Consider the following 27,230-nt stretch of genomic DNA (forward strand, 5'->3'; position numbering starts at 1 on the left):
TGGAAGTGCTCCGAGAGGATGTACCAGTTCAGGGGCCTGAGGTCCAGGATCGGCCTGAGGGATCCGTCCTTCTTGGGAATCAGAAAATACAGGGAGTAAACCCCTGTTCCCCGCTCTTGTAATGGAACGAGTTCTATCGCCCCTTTTTGCAGCATGACTAGAACTTCTTGCTGCAACAAGGTCAAGTGCTCGCCTGACATAGGACGGCTCCTTGGGGGTATGTCCGGTGGAATGGACGTAAGCTCTAGACAGTACCTGTACTGGATAATAGACCTCACCCACCTGTCCGTGGTGATGGACTTCCACGCCGGCAGGAACTGCTGGAGTCTCCCCCCGACCGGTGTTGTATGGTCGGGGGGCAGTGACAAGACGTCACTGTTTGTTGGTGGCGGTGGACCTGGAGCTATTGTTGCCACGTCCCCTGCCCTTGACATTATTGCCTCTGTAACCACCTCTACCCTTGTTGTTATACGAGGCTTGGGTGTTACTCTTGTAAGATTGGGTGGACTGGGATGCCTGTCCCCTTGAGGTGCCTCTGGAGTTTGAGCGACGAAAGGAACCACTCCGAAACTGCTGACACTGTAAAGCCCCCATTGACTTGGCAGTGTCCATATCTTTTTTCATTTTCTCCAGTGTGGCATCCACCTCAGGGCCGAACAGGTGGTCAGGATTCACTGTTTGGTTCAGTATTGTAGTTTGGATGTCGGGTTTGAACCCCGAAATTCTAAGCCAGGCATGGCGTCTAAGCAGCACACTGGTATTGATAGCCCTGGAGGCTGTGTCTGCCACATCAAGTGCACATTTGATGGATGCATTCGTAATGAGTTTACCCTCCTGAATCAGCATCTCCCCCGCCTCCTTGTATTGGTCAGGCAAGTGTTGCAGTATGGCCTCTAACGTGTCATAATGGGCCCTATCATAACGTGCAAGCAAGGCTTGGGTGTTAGATATTCTCCAGATATTAGCTGCCTGTGCAGCAATCCGTTTGCCTGAGGCCTCAAAGATCTTGGACTCTTTGTCTGGGGGAGGAGCGTCACCAGTAGTTTGAGAGTTCGCCCTCTTCCGAGCGTTGGAAACAACCAAGGAGTCCAATGGCAAGTGTCCCTTGATATATGTAGGATCCGTGGGCGCTGCCTTATATTTCTTGTCGATGCGAGGGTTGACCACACGCGCTCGGGTGGGCTCTTTGAAAACCTCTGTTGCATGTTTAAGCACCCCCTTAAGCATTGGTAGCGTTTTGACTGACTTTTCGGCTACCGAGAAGGTGTCGAATAAGAAGTCCACATCCACGGGGTCCGAGTGCAGCTCGACGTCGTGGTTAGCAGCAGCTCTCTCTATCAGAGCATTGAAGGCCGTCGAGTCCTCAGTCGGGGACGTCTTGGCCGCAAAAAGTTGGGTGTCCTGACCCGACTGCGGGTCCTCCGTGTCGCCTCCGGCGGACCACGGAACGTGCTCCTCCTCCGGATCCGAGTACGCCGGATAGTCGTACTCGGCATCTTCCTCGTCCGCACCGGCTGCAGCGGAATGCGCCGGCGAGTGCCCCAGGGTTTGTGGGGACACAGGTTCCACCAAAGCCGAAGAGTCCTCGGAGTCCCTTTTGTTTTTGAGAGGGATCTTAAAATGTTCCAACGCCGGCTCCGTCGTGATCTTCCTTTTGAGGAGCGACAGTTTTCCGGTGTTGACGTCGATGGTTACCTCACGACGTTCCTCCTCTGCAAGCGGTTGGAGTCGAAGCTTCGACACCACCAAGGCAGCTTTCGGTGCCAATACCTCCTTCGAGGGTCCACTCTGTTTCGGCGCGAAGGCCTTCGGCGCCGACTTGGGAGGAAAGGTGAAACGGATAGGCGTTTGCTCCTTCGCAGGCTTCGGCGCCACAGTGCCCGACACGGGAACCACACTGTCCTTCCGAATCCGCTGCAGGGATTCCGCCACCTTCTTCGTCAAGGCCGGAGAGGGCTTGACCGGCTCGAGCGACTTCTCAGCATCGAGAGCCCGATCACCCGCATGCGCCTTCTTCGGGGCCGACGCCCCATGGCCATGCGCGTCGTCGCCCTGACGCTTCTTTGGAGCTGACTTCGGGTCCACAACCCCTTTCGGAGCCGACGCAGCTGCGTCGGACGATTTCGCCTTCGGCACCGACCCCGAGGGCTTCGGGTCGGCCATCTTGGCGTGGCTCTTCGAGTCGGCCATTTTGGTTTTCTTGGAAGTTGACGCCTCCAGAACCTTCTTCACCAGCGCAACTTTCACTTTCGGTTCCGCATCCGAGGGTGCGTGACCAGTTGGTTTCACTTTTGTTTTCTTCGACGTAAGTGATGGTTCAGAAATGTCCGTGACCGGGCCCGGAGGCGGGGACGTAGGACTCATAGTTAGATCTTGGGTAAGGCCCGAAGGCGATCCCTCGACCTGGGCCGTATGAAGGGTAATAACCCCTGAGTCTGGTTCGTGATGCTCCTCCTCCGAGCTATCACCCATCGTGGCAAAAGCCTGATCGTCGTCCCCTACCTCGTCGGTGACTTCGTCAAAGTTCTCCGCACCCTCGTCGTAGGGTTCCCCCTCGGATGCGGGATTCGAGTCCGAACCTTGCACGTCGTCTTCTCCCTCGACAGATTCCTGGAAAATGTCATCTGGTGGGGGCGCCGTAGCCGATAAATGAGCCTGGAGCCTATTGGCCCGACGAATCTTTAAAGTCTTCTTGCTCCGGAACTTCGAACACGCCATGCAGGTGTCTTCGCGGTGATCCGGTGACAAGCAGGTATTGCATACAGGGTGCACGTCGAGGTGTGAATATTTAGAGTTACACACCGGGCACTTCTTAAACTGAGTTCGCTCCATAGCAAGAGTGTAGTGTAGGCCCGTCCGCGCCGAAAGCACGTGGAAGGGCAGCAAGAGATCGGGGCTGAGAGTCTGAAAGAAACCCGTACGCAACTATACCGACGCCCAGCCTAAAGACCTTTTGGTCTCGAGTCGAAGTTGAACAACTATCGGTTCCGACAGAGGGAACCGAAACACATCCGAACCCAATGGCGGAAAAAAACAATCTGGGGATGGAGGCGATGCCCATGCGCACTGTAGTCCAGGGGAGGAGCCACCTATCTCGTGATACTTCGAAGACTCTTCCAGGACAACAATGTGCAATCATCCGGACCCAACACTAGGTGGCGATCTATGCACAGATATGAATTCAGCAGCCCACATGCCTCGAACACTCCTGTTCCCCTTTCTTGCAGTGGCACGAGCTCTATTGCCCCTTTTTGCAGCATGACTATGACCTCTTGCTGCAACAAGTGCAAGTGCTCGCCGGACATAGGACGGTTTTTTGGAGGTATGTTTGGTGGAGTGGAAGTAAGTTCCAGACAGTAACCGTACTGGATAAGAGATTTGACCCACCTGTCCGTGGTGATGGATTTCCACGCGGGCAGGAACTGCTGGAGTCTCCCCCCGACCGGCGTCACTGTTTGTTGGTGGTGGAGGACCTGGAGCTGTTGTTTCCACGTCCCCTGCCTTTGACGTTGTTACCCCTGTAACCACCTCTACCCTTGTTGGTGTATGAGGTCTGGGTGTTACTTTTATAGTACTGCGTGGATTGCGATGCCTGACCCCTTGAGGTGCCTCTGTTATTGGAGCGGCGAAAGGAACCACCCCGGAACTGCTGGGACTGGAGGGCCCCCATAGACTTAGCAGTGTACGTGTCTTTTTTCACTTTTTCAAGGGTTGCATCCACTTCAGGGCCAAACAGGTGGTCTGGATTAACTGTTTGATTTAAGATGGTTGTCTGTATGTCTGGCTTGAAGCCTGATATCCTAAGCCATGCATGCCTACGCAGTAACACGCTAGTGTTTATAGCCCTGGAGGCGGTATCTGCCACGTCCAGTGCACACTTAATGGAAGCATTGGTGATTAGCTTCCCCTCCTGAATTAACATTTCAGCTCCCTCTTTGTACTGATCAGGTAAGTGCTGAAGAAGTGTTTCTAGGGTGTCGTAGTGCTCCCTATCGTAGCGTGCAAGTAGGGCCTGCGTGTTTGAAATGCGCCAAATATTGGCTGCCTGCGCAGCAATACGTTTTCCTGAGGCTTCAAAGATTTTCGATTCTTTGTCTGGGGGAGGAGCATCACCCGTGGTTTGCGAGTTTGCCCGCTTGCGTGCGTTGGATACAACCAAAGAATCCAGTGGCAAGTGTCCCTTGATGTACGTTGGATCAGTGGGCGCTGCCTTGTATTTCTTGTCAATACGAGGATTGATGACTCGCGCCCGAGTGGGCTCCCTGAAAACCTCTGGCGCGTGCTTCAGCACTCCCTTGAGCATAGGCAATGTCTTGACCGACTTTTCAGCCACTGAGAAAGTGTCAAACAGAAAATCGACATCCACTGGGTCCGCATGGAGGTCGACATCATGATTAGCAGCAGCTCTCTCAATTAGAGCGTTGAAGGCTGCAGAGTCCTCTGTTGGAGAAGTTTTCGCTGCAAAAAGCTGCGGTTCGTGACCTGACTGAGGGTCCTCAGTGTCGCCTCCAGCAGACCAAGGTTCATTGACCTCCTCTGGATCCGAGTACGCTGGATAATTGTACTCTTCCTCCTCATCTCTGTAACCTTCCCCAGCGTTAGAATGAGTTGGTGAGAGTTCTATATTTTGAGGAGATGCAGGCTCTATAGGGGCAGAAGTACCCGCAGAGTCCAACTTCTTTTTGAGTGGAATACGAAAATGTTCCAACACTGGCTCCGAGGTGATCTTCCTTTTAAGGAGAGAGAGTTTGCCTGTGTTGGCGTCGATGACAACCTCTCGACGCTCCTCGTCCGCGAGAGGCTGGAGCCGAGGCTTCTGCACCACCAATGACGCTTTCGGCGTCGACACCAGCTTCAAGGGCACCCCGGCCCCATGTCTTGGAGCGAAAGCCTTCGGCGTCGTCTTCGGCGGCAGCGTGAAATGGATCGGCGCCAGCGCCTTCGCCGGTGTCTGTGAAGGCTTCGGCACCACATCCTTCGGTTCGGGAGCCGATGCGTCCTTCCGAATACGTTGAAGGGATTTTGTGACCTTTTTGGTTAAGGACAGGGAGGGCTGGCCCGGCCCGAGCGATTCCCCTGAGTCCGGAATAGGGTCGGCGATCAAAGGCACGGTCTTCGGAGCCGACACATCACCACCTTTGGCCTTGACGACCGGAATCGGCGCAGCCGGAGCTTTGGGGTCGTCCTGACGCTTCTTCGAGGCCTTTTTTAGGTCATCGACCTCGACCATCTTCGGCGCCGACGCCGGGGTCTTCGGGTCGGCCATCTTGGCGTGGCTCTTGATGACGACGGCCATTTTGGACCTTTTAGGCGCTGAGGCCTCTGGAGCCTTCTGCCCCACCAGTGAGACTTTCACTTTCGGTTTCGATACCGTTGGTGCGGACCCTGATGGCTTCACTTTCGGTTTCTTCACCGGGAGTGGCGCATCACCAATGTCCGTGGCCGGGCCCGGAGGCGGGGTCGTGGGACGAGTATTGAGGTCTTGGGTAAGGCCCGAAGGCGATCCCTCGACCTGGGCCGTATAATGGGGATTGACCCCTGAGTCAGTCTGAGGATGCTCCTCCTCTGAGCTATCCTCCACGGTGGCAATGGTCCCGTCGCCGTCCCCTACCTCTCCGACGACTTCCTAAAACTCCTCGTCCCCTGCGTCGTAGTTGTCATCTTCCGACGCTGGGCTGGAGTCCGAAACTTGCAATACGGTGTCGTCCTCAACGTCTTCCTCGAAGATGTTGTCTGGCGGGGGCGCTGATAACTGGGCCTGGAGTCTAGCGGCCCGACGAAGCTTGAGAGTCTTCTTACACCGGAACTTGGAGCAGGCCATACACCTGGCCTCATCGTGGTCCGGCGACAAACACTTGTTGCACACTGGGTGCACGTCGAGGTGTGAATACTTTGAGGTGCACACCGGGCACCTCTTAAACGGAGTTCGTTCCATGTTTAAGTAGTCTGGAGCGTCGTGTAGGCCCGTCCGCGCCGAGAGCACGCGGAAGGGCAGCAAGTGTTCGGAGCTGAGGAATAAACAGACCCGAACGATGGACAATACCGACGCCAATCCTAAAGACCTTTTGGTCTCAAGTAAGGAAAGTTAAACTATCAATTCCGACAGAGGGAACCGAAACACATCCGAACCCAATGGCGGAAAAAAACAATCTGGGGATGGAGGCGATGCCCATGCGCACTGTAGTCCAGGGGAGGAGCCACCTATCTCGTGATACTTCGAAGACTCTTCCAGGACAACAATATGCAATCATCCGGACCCAACACTAGGCGGCGATCTATGCACAGATATGAATTCAGCAGCCCACATGCCTCGAACTGTGAAAATACGCATCCTTTAGGTCTAAAGTCGCGAGAAAATCCCCCTGACTGAGCAACAGGAGCACTTGCTGCAGGGTCAGCATATGGAAGTTCTCCGACAGGATAAATTGGTTGAGTGGCCTGAGGTCCAGGATGGGCCTGAGGGACCCGTCTTTCTTTGGTATTAAGAAGTACAGGGAGTAGACCCCTGTGCCTCTTTCCGGCACTGGCACAAGCTCGATTGCCCCTTTTTGCAGCATGACGATGACCTCCTGCTGCAATAAGTGCAAATGCTCGGCCGACATAGGACGGTGTCTTGGGGGTATGTTGGGTGGAGTGGATGTTAACTCCAGACAATAACCGTATTGTACAAGCTTTCTGACCCACCTGTCTGTGGTGATGACTTCCAGACTGGCAGGAACTGCTGGAGTCTCCCCCCGACCGGTGTTGTATGGTCGGGGGGCAGTGACAAGGCGTCACTGTTTGTTGGTGGCAGAGGATCTGGAGTTGTTGTTTCCACGACCTCTGCCCTTTGCGCTGTTACCACGATATCCACCGCGGCTCTTGTTGGTGTATGTGGATTGAGTGTTGGCCTTGTAGTACTGCGTGGACTGGGAGAGCTGGCCTCTGGAAACGCCTCTAGTGCCTGAGCGACGAAAAGACCCACCCCGAAACTGCTGGGACTGTAAGGCACCCATGGATTTAGCAGTTTCCGTGTCCTTCTTAATTTTTTCTAAGGTGGTGTCAACCTCCGGGCCAAACAGGTGATCTGGATTCACTGTTTGATTAAGGATGGTGGTTTGGATTTCTGGCTTAAATCTAGAGATTCTCAGCAAGGCATGTCGTCATAGCATAACACTAGTGTTCACAGCTCTGGCAGAAGTATCAGCCGCATCCAGAGCGCACTTAATCGAAGCGTTAGAGATCAGCTTCTCCTCCTGAATAAACATTTCAGCCACCTCCTTGTATTCATCAGGCAGGTGCTGCAACAGGGTCTCCAGTCTGTCATAGTGTGCCCTGTCATAACGTGCCAGAAGCGCTTGTGTGTTTGAAATGCGCCAGATGTTGGCTGCCTGTGCTGCTACCCTCTACCCAGACGCCTCAAAGACCTTGGATTCTTTGTCTGGGGGAGGGGCATCACCCGTTGTCTGAGAATTAGCCCTCTTCCGGGCATTCGAGACGACAAGGGAGTCCAGAGGCAACTGTCCTTTGATGTAGGTAGGATCAGTAGGCGCTGACTTGTATTTCTTCTCAATCCTAGGGTTTATCACCCTCGCCCTGGTAAGTTCTTTAAAGATCTCGCCAGCATGTTTCAGAACACCTTTTAGCATAGCCAGAGTCTTGACAGTTCTTTCTGAGACTGAGAAGGTATCAAAAAGGAAGTCGACATCAACAGGGTCAGCATGAAGCTGGACGTTGTGATTGGTAGCTGCCCGTTTGATGAGGGCATTGAAAGCTGCAGAGCCTTCTGTAGGAGACGTTTTTGCCGAAAATAGTTGAGGGTCTTGTCCCGCTTGAGGGTCATCTGGGTCAGCACCAGCGGCCCAGGGTTCGTCGATATCCTCAGGGTCTGTATAGACAGGATAACTATACTCATCCTCATCATCACCCTCCCCAGCGTCCACAGCAGAGTAAGTGGGCGAAACATCATGAGTCTGTGGAGAGAGTGGTTCCACCAAGACGGGAGTGAAAGCAGAGTCCTTTTTCTTGAGAGGGATCTTGTAGGACTCCATTGGACGTTCCGGGGCGATTTTACGCTTGAGGAGGGAAAGCCTGCCCGTTTCGGCATCAATGAAGTGTTCCTGATGCTCGTCCACTGAAGGTAGTTGAGGTTGTGGGCTGGAGGCCACCGTTGAGGACTTCGGCGTCGAGGAAACCTTCTCGGGAACGCCGGCGACCGCCGGCGACCGCCGGCGACCGCCTTAGGAGCGAAAGCCTTCGGCGCCGTCTTCGGCGGCAACGTGAAATGGATGGGCGTGGATGCCTTACGCGGCTTCTCAACCGGTTTCGGAGGCTGAGGATCCTTCGGTCCGATCGATAAGGTCTTGTCCCTGATGCCTTGTAGGGAGTCCGTAACCTTCTTGGTGAACGCGGCGGATGGGCGCGCCGGTTCGACGGACTCCTTCGAGACCTCACCTGGAGTCGACTCTCGGGGTGCGCTGCTCTTGGTCCTGTCCTGCTGACGCCGAGTTACGAGAACCTTCGGGTCACTCAGTCCATTTTCCGGGTCACCAAGAGCTTTCTTCGGGTCGACCGTCTTCGGCACCGAGGCACTCGGCTCGACCACCTTGACTTTAGTCTTCGGCGCGGCAGACTTCGTCTCGACGCCCTTGACTTGAGCCTTCGGCTCGACAGCACCCTTTGGCTTCTTCGGCGCCGAGGGCTCCGAGGCCTTGGAGCCGACCAAAGCTATGTGCACTTTCGGTTTCGAGGACGGCACCTGCGCAGTGTCTTGTGTCGAGACTGTAGGTTTGACTTTCGGTTTCGATTTGCCAGGGTGCGGCTCAACAGCAATGTCCATGGCTGAGCCCAAAGGCGGGGCCGTAGAACCCATTGTAAGGTCATGGGTAAGGCCGATGGCGATCCCTCGACCTGAGCCTTATGAATAGGCACGGCCCCAGAGTCAGTTTGAGGAAGCTCCTCGTCCGAGCTATCCTCCATGGCCCCGAGGGCCCAGTCGTCGTCTCCTACCTCGTCGACGACTTCATCGGCCTCGAACATCTCAGCATCCGCGTTGCAACCGTAGTCGACGTCCGACGCGGGGTTCGACTCATTAATGTCCTGGATAGATTCTTCCTCGACATCCCCTGTATCGAAGATGTCCACAGGCGCCGGTGCAGAATGCTGGGCCTCCTGGCGCGCAGGTCGTCGAAGTTTAAGCGTCTTCTTGGACCTGAAGCGTGAACAAGCCACTCACTTGGCTTCATCGTGGTCCGTCGACAGACACTTGTTGCACACCGGGTGGACGTCGATGTGGGGATACTTCGAGTTGCAGACTGGACATTTCTTAAATGGACTACGTTCCATGATGAACGGTTGATAGGGTCAGAAGCGTCGACTGGGCCTTCCGCGTCGGAAGCACGCGGGTGTAGGGAATCCGGCTCGAGGCCGAGCTGAAAGAACTAAGACCGAACGCAAGACTATACCGACGTATTAGGCTAAAGACCTTTTGGTCTTAAGAAAGTTTTCTATCGATTCCGACAAGAGGGAATTCAAAGACATACGAACCCAATGGCGGAAAAAAACAATCTGGGGATGGAGTCTATGCCCATGCGCACTGTAGTCCAGGGGAGGAGCCACCTATCTCGTGATACTTCGAAGACTCTTCCAGGACAACAATGTGCAATCATCCGGACCCAACACTAGGCGGCGATCTATGCACAGATATGAATTCAGCAGCCCACATGCCTCGAACCGATGTATCTGGTAGAGACGATTCTAGCTGCAGATTCCTCAACGTAGAATTATCCCCAGGTGTGAGACTGGATCCAAATAATTTTTGCCCCAGCATCCCTGCGCGCCGAGGGGACGGCATCATAGGACTCCGCGCCCAGGCGTAGTCCGTGTACGTGACGTCAGCGAGGTCACATACGTCCCACCCCGGCGCGCCTACGTCAGTTTTCTTCCGAGAACTTTTCCGCGCCACAACGCAGAGCCATCAGACAAACTGTGCAAGTATGGGAACAGTGTGCAAAAAAGCAGAAAAAGTGGAAAAGAAGAAACAGAGTGCAGCCCTGAGCAGCAACACTGCCAGTACAGAGACAGCCCCCCTTGGAGACAAGGGACATATGTGAAAATGTCATGACAACATGTAGCAGGACTACAACACCAACCAATAACAAGGAAGGGGAACCAGTCGAAGACAAACACGGAACGACAAAACACCAAGACAGCCCCATCATAGATTGTGACGACCCCCCTAAGGAACAAAGGGCAGAGGCACAGCCAAAAGACTCCAACCCAAGGATAGCAGAGGTACCAGGATCCTTAGTAATAACAGGGAGGGGCGAGAGAAAAGCAGGCCCCCCGCCTGGAGCAACCAAAGCAGAAGGGCACAGAGTACCTATAAACCCACCCTCCAATGTGCCAACAGAGGAGGAAAGGAAGAAACAGGACGAGCATCCAGTCAGAAAGAGGGAAAGAATGCACTCACAGAAGACAGCCACCCACAGGGAGGCGAGTGTAGAAGACCAAGCTAAAGGTCCTCACTGGACGGGGAGGATGGGCGGGCCGTGAAGGAATATGCGGCTAGAATCGTCTCTACCAGATACATCGTTACCGAAGGTAAGTAACTCATACATCTGGTAGAGACTACTAGCCGCAGATTCATTAACGTAGAATAGATATCCTAGCCATACCCACTGGGAAGGAGAGTCTGTGAGAGGACCCCACAGCCTGGACATAACAGAGGGTCCCACAGGGGACAAGTCCAACAGACAAGGCAAGGGGCCCTGTACCCCCAGGCAAGGGAACCCCTACAAACGGAAGACCACCGACCCAAAAGGGGACGCAGGAAGAATAAAAGAGGAAGCCCATTTACACGCCGCAGAGGAAAACAAGGGCCAGGCAAGAGTAGGCCAAAGCATCCGGCCTGCGAAGTCGAGGGGTCCGTGCGGTCCTTTGACTTATCGGGACATACGTTTGTCCATTTCTAGGCTGCCTATTCTGTTATGCCACCTTAAATGCAAGCTTCCTGTCGTCCCGTTAATATTTGTGCCGTTACACTGACTATTCTCAGGTCCTGCCATTGCCGCCTGAATACTGCACTGTCTTCGATCTCCTTATCCCATTTTAAAGCTGCTACTTCTGAACCCTGATATTATGTGGTACCTTTGGGAGATTATTTAATCAAAACTCATGACGACCTGTTGAGCTTTCCACTTTTTTACCAGCCATCTGCCTCTTCCGACTTGAATCCAGGCTTTAACCTGTTAATATAGAGGACTAATACGACTCGCCTTTGCCACCTATTACCACATAGAGGACCCCTTTACAAACAGGCTCTTTGATAAGATTTGCCAGCCATCATTGTTACTAGGATACCTTCCCAGGATTGGGTTGTTGGATCTTGAAAGACCACGCTTATCAAGACTATATATATTTTGCGCCCTGATGAAGGAAGCCTTTACTGGCACTTTTCCGAAACGCGCGTCGGCGCTTTTCCTGGATGTTTTTTCTTGAATGTGTGTGTATTGGATGGGTATGAATTTGGTCTGACTGGGAGAGAGTGATTTGTGTGCCAATCTTTTAATGTTCTTTTTGTCCTTAGGCTGGTGCCATAATATTTCTTGTATGAGTTTTTTATGATAACTTCAAACAAAATTATGATAAAGAAATGTATTGTATATTAATTCTCCAGAACTGATATATTTTTCTATGTTAATAAAAATAAATATTTGATATAATTTAGCTGTTCTTTGGGCTTTTCCTGTAGAGTTAGGATTAACTCCCCTTTATCATTGGGAACTCCCTTTTCATATTTTTTTGGCCAAAGCATCCCACGCCTATACAAGGCAACCAAACCTCCCCCAAAGGCCAAGGCAAGGAAGTGAAGGACCGAGGAAGAAGATCAACCTTGAGATTCCAAGGAAATGAGGTAGAATGAAAACAAGCCCTTTCACCGGGAACAAACCCCGTGCAGAGGGTAGCTGAGTCTACCACAGCCAGAAGGCAATAGACCAGACAGAACGGTGCAGACAGCAATAAAAGTAGGTGGTAGCAAAAAAGAAGCCCGAGGTCACCCCATAAGAACTAAGCAGACTGCACCCGAAAGAGGGAGGGACAAAAAACCCATCGTAGCCCTCAGGGAGGAGAGGCAGAACCGGGTGCAGGGCCCAAAGAAGGAAGTGGACAAGGCAAGAATGGCCAATCCACCAGAGTGCTCAGAAGGCACAATGGAGCAGAAAAACAATACGCTGGCACCGGCAACATAGCTAGAGGCAGAGAACACACAAGACAAGGCACTCCAGGCAAGCCAGACGCCAGCCGAAGGAAGAGAGCCGGAAGGCGAAGAAGGGCCCTGAAACACCTCAGGGAGGAGTCCGCCCACAATAATAGAACTTACTGTAACGCCATGGAGAGCAGAGGCCCAAAGGAGACCCCAGCTCCCAAACACAGAACAAGCTATATAACCGCTACCACTACCCCACATAGGGTATGTTAAGTCCCAAGACATGGGAACCCTCTCTGGAAGAAACTTCGGCAGCAGACAACAGAAAAATTCACGGGAAACTCCAGTAGAAGGCTTGTCAGCAGCCAAAGAGAAATAACACAAGGCCTAATATCAGGGCCCCCCCGGTGTAGGAAAAACACACAATCAAGAAGGGCCGGCCAGCCGCCAACAGAACCACAATCCTAACAAGAGGACTCGAATGCACATGCGGCACACAGATCACACAACCGGGGTGACTCGCCCCAACGAAAGAACAACTCCCAAAAACCAGATCCACTCACAGGTCACTAAGGGGAAGAGGAAGGAGGAGGAGGAGGAGGCAGAAGCCCCACCAAGATCCTCTGGATGGCAGAGTCTGCAGGGGCATGGAACAAAGACGTGCCATTGAAGGGAAGATCCACCTGCCGTTCCTGAACATTTTCCGGTAACACACTGTCCCGAAGCCAAGCATGGCGGCAAAGGGCAACAGAAGAAGCCATGGCATGACCAAGCACCTCCGAGATGTCCAGAGCGGAGCGAAGAATAAACACTGCCAGCTCTCGGCCAGCTAACGCATGGTGCCGCAAATAAACACCAGCACCCTCCTGAGAAGCGGCAGACCCAAGGGACTCCGCCGAGTTCCACAAGCAAGAAGTGACCCTAGCCAACACACAGAGTGTTAAGGGCCCGCAGAACAGCACAGGTCAAAGCAAACAGTTTGCGCCCCCAAGAGTCCAGCCAGTGGGCCTAACGTGATGGTGGAGACAACAGAGGCGGCAGGGATGGAAAAGCAGTCTGCAAAAGGACGCTTCTGGCAGAGGGGTGGTGGGAAAGACACACCGGGTCCCGTGGTGCTGGAAGGGGACACTGCAGAAGGTGTTGGGGCACAGGATCACCCAGGGCAGGACGCCCCCAAGTCCCCATCAGCGAAGAATGAAGCAAACCCTCAAAAGGAAGCAGCAGCTCCCTACCACCAGATCCCTGGTAGAGAACTCCCAGGAGATGATCCGCAAAGAAATGGGCAGCCGGTCTCCCATGCGCAAAATACCCACAGCCATGGACACAGCACGAGTGAAGGCCGCACCTGCCTCCGTAGGGCCTTGCGGTGGGGAAAGCAGCTCCTCCGTAGGCGATGGCTGCAAGCTTAGGCGGCCATCCCCTAAGCCAACCGGAGTGGGGACGTGTCAGGCCCAGAAAGAAGGAAGAGGGGCCGAGGAGTGGGGGACTTGTGGCTCCTCTGGCAAAAACCTCAGAAACGGCGAGGAGCCGTCCTTTGATGACGTTGGGGAAAACGCCACGAATTGGCAGGCCGTCTCTGGCGAGGACAACACCAGCAGGCGCCCAACCTCAGGGGAAGAGCGGATGTCCGAATTAGAGTCCACTACCGGACGCCTGTCCGGTACCGTAGAGTCCGACACCAGAGACAGGACGTCATCGTCGACCGCCGCTGAAGGAGACGCCAGACAGGCCTCCTCCACACCACACGATGCAGGGGAGCGGAGATGGGCCGGAGAAGGTGGCTTCCGGCGCTGACTCGACCTCCGACGAGGCAGCCGCCTGCGCGGAGGGATGAGAGGGGTTTCTGAGAGTGACAAGGAATCCCCCGCCAGCCTCGACCCATGAGAGGGCGGGAGGGGCCCGCCGACCCCAGAACCATGGTCGACTCGACCACCGACAAGGCAGCTGTCTGCGCGGAGGGGCAAGAGTGGCCCGGGGAGGGATAAGGGGTCCCTCGCCAGCCTCGACCCATGTTGAGACGAGGGGGGTCCGCCGACCTCTGTGGCGCCGCCAGGGCCAGCAGCGCCGTAGCGGCATCACCTCAGCCAAGATCACCGCCTGTCAAGAGGGCCTAGGGGGGCTCGGGGATGAGACCCGAGCCCCGGCGAACTCCCGTGACACCACTGGGAATCCCGCAGGAGTTAACGGCCGTGGTCCGAAGGAGGGACCCCCGAAGGGCCGCACCCCAACAGCACCACATTCTCCAAGCCTGGAGCCAAGCCAGTCGGCGCCGGGGCCTGAGCCGCCGCGGAGGGCCCCACACAACGCAAGGGATTTGCCGACGTCCCAGGAGGGGAAGGAGGAGGAGAAACCAGCGAGGCCTGCAAAGCTGCCACGCATGTCTCCATCTGGGCTCTCGACGCCCCCTCACCAGGAAACGGTGGATACGCGGGTCGCATCACCCGCAGAGAGCCTATTTCCCCAACATGCCGGAAACCAGCCCTCTGGGACAAACTGCGACACTTACCGACATGGGAGCGACGCTCTTGCGGCATAGGAGAGGGATGAGGATGACGACGGCTTTTTTGAGAACCTTCCGCAGAAGCTGATCGAGGTGACGAAGCCGATCTGGACATGTGAGCCGAGAGAAGTTTCATCCGGCGCTCCCTCTGAGACTTGGGCTTCAACTGTTGGCATGCCTCTCAATCAGTGGAGCAGTGATCTTCCCCCATACACCGCATGCAAATGAGGTGAGGGTCCGTTGCAGACATCAGACGTCCACGTTTTAAAGCCCGAAGGCATCTGCACACAGTTACCACATCATCAGCATACAGAAAACACTGCCACAGAGCGGTTCTTGCTTTTTGGGAGATCACAGCCATCGGTTGTTAAAAATTCATGCAGTTTATTAACATATATTAAAAATAATATTAGAGCAAGCACACATCTCTGCCTAACTCCAAGTTTGTCTAAACGTATTTGTACATTCTCACCCAAGGTCATATCGAGCCTATGCGTTCAGCTCTTGGTTAAGGGTTCGAAGAAAGTCCTGATTTTTAATATAGTCTATAACTGATCAGTTTACCGGGTCAAAGGCAAAACTAAGGTCCATGAATGCAGGGTATATTTCCCCCTCTTTTGCCACAGTATATTTCTGGATTAACAGGAGGTTAAGGCTCTGCTTTATGGTACCCAAGCCTTCTCAAAAACCATACTGGACAGGGGTAATACCACGAGCCTCTGTTCAGGTCATAATTCTCTTCAGGACTATACATCTAACTGGGGGCCAGACTGGGAACCCAAAGCAACCCAGGCAATTTTCTCAGACCAGCCCCATTGGGGAAGCACTGCCTGTTCCCCGGAGGCTGGAAATACTTGCTTGCTGGTTTTGTTACTGGGGTCCAATATCACAGAACTCCCGCAAAATCAGCCCCTAGTAACAAAACTGCACCCCCCCTTACACTGCTGTAAAACCAGCCCCCACACTTCAAGCCTCGGGGTTCCCGGTATGGCCAACTGATCTCATTATTTTTACAGAGTAATCCAACAAGAAATTGGGCAATAGCACTCTGGATCTTGCCTACTGCACGTCTTGAAAACCAGCATGATGATAGCGGAGTGCCATGAACTAGGTAACTTAGATCAAGCAACAGAATTATGGGCGTTAGTCGTTAGTAATAGGTGCCCAGAACTCCGGCTTGGCCTTGTATAGGTCCATCGGGAAACCATCTGGAACCGGTGCCTTATTGCTTGGACTTTGAACAACAGCCAAATACACTTCTAAGTTAAAGATGGTCTGAGGATTACTAATAGTAGAATCATCTTAATGAGTAAGGTCTTCTGGATTGAGGCCATAAATGGATTTAAAATGTGACACCCACTTGTCGAGAGGAATAACAGTGTCTGACAAGAAGGTCGCCAGAATTAATTATCCTCCAAGTAGGCGTTTATTAAATGATTGCAACTACCCATTTTAATCACCTGCTTCCTAACTTTAAGTGCCTTTTTACATTCAGTCCACAATAAAGAAATACTGACCCTGTCCCTAGAGGCTTTGTGTAGGACAGTCCTTCTGTGTGTATTACAGACCTGCAAGTACTGTTAAACCAACTCGGTTCAGATATTATGCCTGGAAACAAACGGGAACAGAAGAAGTTTTTTTATGATTTCCCCCAGATTATTAGATGCATCCACTAAATCCCCCATGTATCACTGGTTAGCTCAGTAGCATTTCCATAATCAAAGTTAAATTGAAGTTAAGCAAGCGTATAATAGGTAGTTGGTATCAAGAGCAGTTTGCCCACCGACCAAATGGCTATAGTGCATCTGCGGTGAGATATGGGTTCACATTCCAGCACCATCATTTTCAGAGTATTAGGGTTATGACCTCTACCGCACTTCTCTGCTGAATCTGAGACTCAAGAATAGGAAGCAAAGAAAGATATAAAGATGAAATCAATTGTACTTCCCTGCGCGATCAATAAAAGTGGGGATTTGAAAACCTTCATAATTTCAATAAAATGGACAAGCTCATAGTTGAGTAACTTCCTAAATAGGGTTTCCCCTCTAACATCCATACTCCGCTGATGAATAATCTCAAACTAACTTAAGCATTTAAATTCCCTTCCATTATGATTATAAAACATTTGTGTACTAAGGAGCATTTGTGATTAGGAATATCAATAAGTTGGAACAAGGTGACAACACGGCCAGCTTTCTCCTTTTAGTTGACAGAATTATAAAACCCAATAAGAGTAAGTTAAAAGTATAGCAACGCACCACTCAAATAACCTGAAAACCAGAATGTGTAAATTTAATTGGAAATACCTTAGGAGATAATGTGGAACACAAAAGAATAGCCTTTCCCTCCCTTTGGTCTATTGGACTGAGAGGAAACAGCTGCCACACAAAAGTGGAGACAGCCCTTCCACTCAATCATTCAAACCCTATGATTTTTGTAACAGAATTACATCGAACTTTTCATTATAGTATGTCCAGTCCCTATTGGATCAGAATCACACGATGTTGAGCGGCCTCCCTGGATCGAACTGAGAGTCTCGTGCTCCAGAGTCAGTCTCGCCACAATCTCACCTGTCGGGGTTAGATTACAAATAGAAAGGCTTTGAGGCGTTTTCTGAGAGACAATTCATTATTGATTTCTGAAGAGTAAGAGGCAGGGTGTTCAACAGTTAAAGATCGTCCTCCATTTCTAGCCTTTTACAGGCGGAGTTAGATCTGAGAGCTTGGCCAGTTTTGTAGGAATGCAATCAAATGGCTGGAAGTCGTGGTCCATCCCCAAACACCAGAGACGCAGCTTGTGACGATGGGTCACAGACATTTGTTTGTAATAGTCTTTAAAAGGTTTAAACTCTGCAGTTTTAGGAGGGGAAATGTTGCCTTGCATAATGGAAAAAAATATGGAACAGAAAAAGGTTGTCAACTAACAACAAATGTCAGGAGCTAGCTCCGAAACAATGTATGAGGCATGAAAGAAGGGAATCTGTGTCAGCTCCACTTGTCACTTCGAGTTGGACTTCGACATATACCAGACAATGCCCCAGTGCAGGGGATATGTTCAAAAAATCTTCTAGATCTAATCTGCCATCTGAGGATATTCCAAAGGTGAGGAATCTGCAGATTGAAATATGAATCAAAACTACAATTGTGCACCTACTGAAAAGATTTGGATGAGAGGCTAAAATAATATGTATTTTTTCTTTTTACATGTTATTTTGTGTGGATTGCACCAAAATCTTTAACAAAAAGTTTGAAGATAAAAAATAAAACAGAGCCTACACTGACAAAGAACTGAATTCAACATAGGAAAAACTCACTTTCAGCCTGTTATTCTCATGTTTCAAATGTTTGATCGATAACTGAAGCGCATCGATTTTCTGAAGAAGAAGAGGAGAATCCTTAACTTGAACAGGACCTGTTCCACCCATCATCACCTGGCCTTGAGCTGCACCTAAAAATAATTAATATGATTACCATTTTACATACAATACTTAACATTGCAATCTTTCACCCAGGTTTTGGCAAGTATCAATACACTCTTTTGAAGCACTGATGCAGTCTAATTACTCAATTTCATTTTGGAGTTTTTTTCAGGTTTCTTCCTCTCTCTCGTCGAGACCAGTTTTCTTGTTCTGGTGTGTGTGTACTTACTTGATACAGCCTGGTTTTACTTTTAGAAAGCATAGTAAGGAGCTTGCTGGTATCTACTACAGTTTAACACCAACCTCTCCATAGCCAGGAAGAGACAGAGAAATGACTGGGAGAACATTTTCGTTTTTCGCTCATAAATGTGAGTTAATAAATGCTAACATCCGTCAAAGACGCCTGACAAATCGTAGTTATGGAAGAAGAGCAGTATTCACAGACTAAGGGAAAGAGTCTTCATGGTTTACTTGAATATGGTCCTTATTCAAACTGAAAAAACAATAAAAAAAGGTAAAGTGCTGACTTGTGACATCTCCGGGGTTGCACAGGCAACTCCTTTGGAGCAGGAAATCCTCTTAAGTTTTCCTACAAATGCAGACGGTTGAAAAAGAAACACGTATGTTGTTTTCTGGTGGAAGACTCCTCATCCGAAGTCCTTCCAATGCTTATTGGCACTAAGCCCCTTGAATTCAACAGTTCATAGACAGGCATAACTATCCTAGTCAGCCAAGAGGAATGAAGTGCCTTCAAGCATTCTTACTGCTAAGGAACTACCAAAGGCCTTTGAAGCGAATGTGCCACAGCAGATAAAAGATGGCATCTTTGCATGCCCTTTAGCCAGTAGGTACATTGAATATACTCCAAAATTCTTCAAGCGCTACATATTAAGTTTTGAAATTCATTCCCAGTGATCCAAAAGCAGCCATCACCTCCACTCCTTAGTAAGAAGGGTTCTGGACAAGGGTTAAGGCGCACGCATGTAACGATAGAAGACTGGTCACAGGTTTCTATGTGTGCAGAATACTGCAGCTTTAAATGACTTCACATTACCAGTCCGTGTATACTACTTTGAAAGAACATTTCTGGATTATGTCTAGCATGCAGGAAAAGAGGCAAATTTAAATGTTCAACCTAAAATGCAACTTGATATAGAAACAGATACATTGGTTTAAGTTGCATAACTGTATTTTACGGTTCACTCCAGATACAGAGCATACCAGTGTTGCATGGCCCTTCAGAGTCTGCCAGCAAAAAACAATGTGTGTGTAGAGAACATGCCTAAAAGGGACATGCAATACTTTACCTTTCAACTGTTCATCTGAAGAAGTACAACGAGAAGTAGAAACATCGCAGGAAAGATAGAAAAGGAGGAATGAGAAGGAGGATCAGAATATAGATTAAGACACAATATAAGAGGAAAGAGTCTACTGCAGAGAGAAGAAAATAGTACAAAGTAAAGACCACTAAAAATAAAGGTCATCATTTCTTGGTTGCACCCGGCAAAATACAAAAATACAGAATAAAATAAATAGAGAATCACCTCAGTCTATGAAACGTTTCATTTGCAACAATTTATCATTGCCATGATGCTGAATAAACACAATAGATATTTACATACCTTTGACTAAAGTCTCAAAACTATTGTCCTTCTTAGATTTATATTTAGATTATTTCCCATCAGGGAGCAATGTACTTTAGCTGTGAAGGAGTTTAACACAGTAGGCTACCACTTCATTGTGGACCTTTTTTTCCTACTAAAGCTGGCTTTAACCTGCATTCAGGGACATTTTTAGATTCTAGATTATGCACACACGACACAAAAGCCTTGTCAGGGAGGGGAGTGGTCAACCAACAAACACCAAAATGGCATTGAACCACGTGTAGACTGAAGGGCATATCCCTCCTTGTTTGTTTTCGCAACTGAATTCTGATCATTTCTTTATAAAAATTCCCCATATCTCCTCAAATTTACCCAGTCGATCATTTATTGTATATATTAATTTTATATAACTTGCCATGTCAGACATTGCTCTATCACTGGGCCCCTGCCCGCACCCTGCCTGTCTGCCAAAGGTCCGGGACGGGGTGCACTCGTGCCTGGGGAGCCTCCCCCTGCTTGGCTCGGTTCAGGGTCTCCCAGGGGCCACGGGGAGGTCGGCCTCCCCATCCCGGGCTCAGTCCTGCCACGTGGCAGGGTGCCCGGGGTGGGGTCCTGCGGGCCCAGAGCGGCTGCCCCTGTGCCTCTGGGCTGGGTAGCCCCGACTGGGTCCTGGGGCCCCGGCGGGCCCTGGGTTGGGTGCTCTATCCCTGCGCCCTTCCCCGCACCCTGCCTGTCTGCCAAAGGTCCGGGACGGGGTTCACTCGTGCCTGGGGAGCCTCCCCCTGCTTGGCTCGGTTCAGGGTCTCCCAGGGGCCACGGGGAGGTCGGCCTCCCTACCCCAGGCTCAGTCCTCGGTCATGCCGCTTGGCAGGGTCCTCCGGGTGGGGTCCTGCGGGGCCAGAGCGGCTGCCCCTGTGCCTGATAGCCCCGGCTATCAGACTCTGATTTTATCTTCATAGTCTTCTATAACTTTAGGATTAACATGTGTACAATGGGCGTAGATGTTGCAAACCATATCCGACTAAATTTAAGTGTAGGATAGATGTGGTATCATGTAACCAGGCAAATTATGCTTCTTGTAGCCACATTTATTGCTTCAAAGTGCCCCATATATGTCCCTAATATTGTTTCAACCTTTTACAGTTCAACAATACATGTACGTCTCGTTGAATTTCAAACATTCCCAACATCCTTCTGAATCAGTTAACTTTGCTGTGTATAGCCTGAGAGGAAACCAATACAATCTGTGTAAAACCTCCAAATAGCGTAGTTGTAATGTTGCCTCCTTCAGTACATGGAACAAATCAAGCTAATCTTCATTTGTAAAGTGAAATGCTAGTCTTTGTTCCTGCAAAGTTTTAAAATCTTGTGACGTATGTGCTGAAAATATAAGGTCTGTAAGAACAGGTAACATTCTCTCTAAGTTTGTGTGTGTGTGTACCCAATTTGGATCCTGATCTGCAGCGCGCTCGGCAACGGGTGCAGGCATGGTCCAAGCCCTCGAATTAATTTCAATACAAAGATGCGCTGCACTCTAAGAACTCTGGTTATTCAATATATATTACCATATCGATACCACCAACGCGTTTCAGCCCTCCTAGGCCTTAATCACATGATTAAGGTCAAGGAGGGCTGAAACGCATTGGTGGCATCGATATGCGATAGGGTAATAAATATTGAATAACCGGAGTTCTTAAGAGTGCAGCGCATCACTGTATTGAAATATATATCAGATTTGGTCAACTCTATCAGTCCAGGGACTACATTAAACAGTATGAAAGATATCTTTATTTCCACCCCTGCGTTTTCAGTGTTTAAGTGAGCAGGCCAAGATTCTTTCGGACAGTACTGCAAACTCTGCTTCCAGCTTTTTAAACCATATCAAGGAAGCAATGCTCACTAATCATACTAGGTGTATCCTTTACACATCTCCTGACTAAGAAATTTGCATTTACAGTTGCTGTGATCAACATCTCAGCAGCCTGTGTTTCTTAAAGTAGCGCAGGATGCTTGGATACTGCCTGCACCCACCATACTACACATCCCAAACCCTTCCGCGTGGTCACCTGACAGTTCAAAGGGACAGCTTCATCCTCATTCTGAGGATGTGGTAATTGTTCAATGGTCTACCTGATATATACGATACAAATTGCAATGAGGAGGGAACACCCTTTTTGCGCCCCTTCCTAATTGAGATTCGTTATGAGTCGGTAAACACATTCTTTGATTTAGAGATGCTTTTCCGACTTGCAAAATGAGCTTAACATACCAAACAGCTATTTTTTATAGCTGCAACCCCTGTGACTTTGCAAATTGCAGAGTTTGCGTCTGCAAAATGAATTTGTACTACTGTCCTTCTAGGCTTTAGCCAAAATCTAAGCATATGTGTACTTTAAGTCCAAATTACAACTTGTAGTACAATACTAGACTGTTTTGGAAGCTTTCCGGTCAACATGAAAATACACATTTATTCTCTGTTGCAGCTAGATTTTACTTGTGTCAATCTTTTGCTTCCTGGTATCTGTAAGCATGCACAAGCAGAGAAAAGGATGAGAGATTTTCACTAGAACTTCAGAGCAGTCACTGGGCATCTGTTCTAATTTGCAGCTAGTTTGTTTGCTGTCTTGCTGAGTGCCAGTGGAACCCTTGAAAGCTTAGCAACACCAATGTGTTCAATTTTATTTCCTTTTGTGTCCAGCTCTGACCTTTAGTTGTCAGAGGAACACTGAGTTTACACACACATCTTGTTTTGCCAGAGTTATTTTTGTCTGAGCCCTTACCCCACTCTCCAGTTGCTGTTTTCTCAGCTGGACACCAATGCCTGTTCTGAACATCTGTTGAGGTTCAGTTTCTGTTTGCATGTACCAGAACGTGGTTAGCTTTCCCTGTTCCTGCTAGGTACAGCTTGCTCTTGACACTATTACAGTTCATGATTTCTGCTCTAAATTCCTTCAGTGTTTTTTATTTAGTAAACTCATGATTTTCCTTTGTGTATCTGCTATCTCTTGTGCCTTTGGAGACCACTAATGTGATGATTGACTATTTAAAATTCGAAGAGTTGAACATCTCCTCGAAGATGCTGGGTCCATCCTGGCTATCGTTTCCTCATGCTCTACATCTGCCAGAATGGCTTATAGATGGTCAGCAAACCTAGGAAATGGCCTCCTGGAACTCAAAAGTGGAACCCTGATACAGTCTTGTACTTTTCTCTCAGAAAGAAAAACTGCTCCGGAACGAAAGAGGAAGGGGTAGGGGGGGCGGGAGGGAGTTGGTCAGGGGGTGCAAGGCTGTGTTGTGGATAGGCGAGTCAATGGATTAACCCAAGTAGACTTTGCATGGTTTGGTTTGAAATCTGGAGTCCACAAGTATGCTCATCAAGGAAGCAGAGAATCTGCTGCATCTCACAGAAAGCGTCAGCCTCAAGTGAGAAAGCACTCATACTCCAGGAGGAAAAACCACAGGGCCCACAGCACCGTAATCACTCCCTCAAGTTACTTTATCTGAATAGAGTGTCACTATAAAATGGCCATCATGAGTAGTCAAGCTAGAGTAATTAGTACTAATTTAATGGGATGAGACAGTCTGCTCCCTAGCAGAAGGGAATATCTTGTTCAAAATGCAGAGGAATCCGCACAACATGAATGCTATGACCTCATGCCTATTAAACTCAGCAGAATGCAGCACAGTTCCCTTTCTACTAAATAAAATCAGTCAGAAATATACACAATATTTCACAGTATTTACGTCAAATCGCCAATTCAGGGGAATCTGAAAAGTTAAATGTTTCTTGATAAAACATCCAATAACCCACAGCAAGCCCAACATCCTTTCTTCTCCTCTCACCACTAGATTCTAAAGGTCATCCATTTGAAAATTTCACAACATTCCCCAATACTTGATCTTCAGAAACTGCCTGTATACGATTTTTTCTAGAAGCGCTGGCCAATGTAACTCACATTACCATAAAATCTTCAATTTCGTACCTAGACTCGCCACTCAGTCAACCTGGCAGAAAAGGAACGCCAATGAATAAAATGCACCAGAAATCACAACATTCTAATATATTCTACAACCTCACACCTATAAACCTAAAAGGATGCTACAGCCCCCGTAAAGGGAGCAAGAGTGAAAAAGCGCTAAGGTCCACAGAGAGAGCATGAGCATCAAATAAAAGACCCACACTGGCACAGTGGAGTCAATGCTGACTTGGAGCGCAGTACCTTGAGGCCGAGGGGGTGCAAGTTACACCTTAGATATAATATGGTACAAAACCGCAGAACTACGACTGCAGTGGCGTAACGAAACCTGAGGGCCCCCTTTCAAGTTACATGGAGGGTCCCCCCTCAGGACTCAATCAGGCGCTCTAAGGCCAGGGTATTATGCTGAGGGGGCTCTCACACTGCAGGGTCTATGCTACGCCACTGGGCGACTGGCTTAAAGCACTCTTAAAGGGGCTCTGGTGGAGTAGGGTCATAGAATGCAAAATCAGAGCAGAATACTGCATGTCATTGACCCAAAGAGAAGGCGCAGAGCACTGTGATATCAGCACAGTGTAATGTACCGACAGAGCACCTGGGCTCTAGGACCAAGAAAAGGAGAGAGGAACAAGAGAGCATGTGAAACTTTACACTCATTGGGAAGATCAGGAAAGTTAAAACAAAATTCACAAAGTTGAAGACATAGTATTTGGGTATGCCTGATAGGAAGGGTCTGTGTGTGGCAGGCCAAGCAAGCACCCTGGCTTCCTGATCTTTAATCCTGTTGTCCCCGGAAAAATTGCCTTCCAAATACAGCCGGATAGCCTGGACATTCCACAAGTATTGAGGAACGTGGACATACCAGTAACCAAAACTGGAGGGACTTCACTGCCAAAACTGCAACCCACAGCAACAGCAGCAGATCTTTTGAGGATAGTGGGACGCAATTAAAGGAAGCAAATATATAAGGTTCATGATTACATTTTTCATGTACTGAATGGAATGGAGAACTAGTACACTCACCTCCAGTGGCACCAGACACAATAGAAGCCACTCCAGAGGTAGGTGCTACACGAAGACCTGCAATTGTTTGTTTTGATTGGTTGTTGAGGCGTTGCCTCAACTCAGACTTCTCAGCCTCCAACTGGTCAATATCGGCTTGAAGAGCATCCATCGTCTCCTCAAACTCCCTGAAGAAGAGAAAATGTTATTAACCAAGTGTATTTCATCACTTAAAGGTACAACCTTTCAGCATGGACACTTTCAAACAGTGCGCTTATTCAGAAAGGACCTGAAGATTTGCACAAAACATCTAAACAAAAAAACATAGGGAAACAGTTTTTTGAGCTCACAAATACACACTGGGATATCTTGAAGCATTACAAAAACCAAGGTAGGTGGTTTTAACATTGATATGCACTTGTTACCATTGTCCCAACATTCTGAAGTATTACTGCAAAAGGTAACTGAATACTTCAAATCCGGTCTAATTAAAGAGAAAAACATGGACTTTATATAAAAAGGTTCTATTTGCTGTAAATAAGCTGTGCTCAAGGTAAATACGTATCAACCAAACTACAAGTGTTAAAGAAATGTGAGCAGGATGTATTGTATGTAAATGTAATTGTCTTTGTTTTATTGTTTGCTCTTTGTATGACTTGTAAAAAGTCGAATAAAGATATTCTGACTGACTGACTGAGAGCAGGATGGTCATGCACACTTTAGGGGGAAAATAGTCATGCATGCAAATCAAAGCCAAATTATTCATAACAATATTTATAAAAAAACGTTTCTTCTACTGCAACAATGCAGGCATTCTGCTGCCAGAACTGCTAAGATGAGAAGTAGTGGTGACCAACAACACTGGATTGAAACAGGTCAGTTCTCAGAAGTGTGAAAAAGGGCAGATTGTGCATTCCGAAGAGTAAGATCAATGGCAAAGACCACCAGGAGATGGACATTTTACAAATAAATGCAAGCGCAATGGCTCACTTACAACAGAGCTCTCACAGGCTGAACGCGCTTTAACAGATCCTTATAAAAGTGATGGGCTGCTCATGTATTCATGCACAATATCTAGAGCCTTGAACTGTATTTAACTGTGAACATGTAATCAATGCACGGCTATCCAGGAGATACTCATGATGCCAGATTTATCCTGGGCATTTTTAAGATAAGGCACTGGTTAGTCATCTACTATATTTTTATGAGATTTACAGAATAAGATATATTTTTAACACAAAAGTAAATTTGCACAAACATCATGGACATTGGTGAAAATTAAACTGAATAATTTGGTAACTTGTGTGAATTACCAAACACCATAATCCAGCATTTGTTTAGCGTATAACTTTTCTTCAGTATTATTGGTAACTCCCATTCCAAAATAAAAATAAAGTGGTAAAACAGCTCCACTCCCTCCAACCTAAGTTTTGTTGCAGTCAATCACATTTTGCTATTGCGCGAAGAGCTTTGATGAATCAAAGCTCATTGTCTATACCTTACGGAATGCAAGAGTGAGGCCCACTTCCCAAAAAGTAGGATTGAGTTTATATAAAATATTAATCAGTGTTATTATTTACAGTGGGCCAAAGACTATCAGAAGGTGGAGACTGAGGGATACTGACATACAATCAGACTCACTTTTCTTTCTTTTTCAGGAGGGCCTGGGTCTCCTCCAATTTGGTTTGTATCTTTTCAACCCGATCATCTGCATCCCTGGAAGCACTGTCCAACTTCTTTTCCAGCAGACTGAGACGAACGCTGGCTTCACTAAGTTCCTCGCCCTAAATAAAAAATGTAAAAACACAGAATTCACTTAATGATGATAAAGTACATATATAGTGCTGCGTGGTTTGAATCTTTCACTTGACAGAATCCTCCACTCCAGGAGATGGCAAATGATCTGTGGTCTGAGACTAGGTGGATAGAAAGAATCTGCAAGGGCACACATTTTCCATCAGAACTAACTTTACTGGACGCTCCACCCTCTGCAGATTTCTGAACAAAACCATTTACTTTTTTCTACAGTTTGTCCCAAGTACCTACACGAGGTCTTTAGAGATATGTGAAAAATTAAACCCCTGTATCTTTATTTATATACTAGTATATGGCCATCAACTACTAAGTAGGAATAGCTTGGTTAAAAATACATTGAGTGAAAAGGGCACTGTTTGGACACAGTGAAGGCAACGTAAATCGCAGTGAGGTGGGAAGGACATTTTAAATTTGAAAGGTGTAAAATCATCTTCTTTAAGTGCATTATTTATTCTCAGTGTGTAAGTGTTAACAAATGGAGAATTCCATGTGAAGATTAGGATGTCTATTTACCATGATTCTTTACCATGACTCTATAAGTGCATCTAGTTGCCTCTTTTCTAAAACTCAAGTCTAAAATGCTGGAAATAAGACACTGGCAGAAGTTGGTCTTTGGTGAACAAGTTAATGGATCAATTACTTTTGTGACACATAATATGGATTTGAATTTTGAGAAAGATTGTACGAGACCAGAATACAGGACCGACGTAAGTGGGATTTAATCTAA

The 27,230-nt window shown here is 48.7% G+C and overlaps 1 protein-coding gene across 11 annotated transcripts in view; it reads right to left on the reverse strand.

Moving 5' to 3' along the window:
* DCTN1 (dynactin subunit 1) overlaps positions 1-27,230 on the reverse strand; it is a 624,416-nt gene that overhangs the window by 84,229 nt on the left and 512,957 nt on the right. For 7 of the 11 annotated variants that reach the window (XM_086960178.1, XM_086960174.1, XM_086960175.1 and 4 more), the window contains 4 exons: positions 26,330-26,472; positions 24,710-24,876; positions 19,413-19,427; positions 18,001-18,134 (listed from right to left, as the gene is read on the reverse strand). In XM_086960178.1, coding sequence (XP_086816304.1) covers positions 18,001-18,134; positions 19,413-19,427; positions 24,710-24,876; positions 26,330-26,472 — 459 coding nt within the window. The remainder of the gene's footprint in view (positions 1-18,000; positions 18,135-19,412; positions 19,428-24,709; positions 24,877-26,329; positions 26,473-27,230) is intronic. The other 4 variants (XM_086960179.1, XM_086960173.1, XM_086960177.1 and 1 more) reach the window with 1 other exon arrangement.

This window comes from Lissotriton vulgaris, chromosome 3_1, assembly GCF_964263255.1.
Source record: "Lissotriton vulgaris chromosome 3_1, aLisVul1.2, whole genome shotgun sequence".
Classification (NCBI taxonomy): domain Eukaryota; kingdom Metazoa; phylum Chordata; class Amphibia; order Caudata; family Salamandridae; genus Lissotriton; species Lissotriton vulgaris.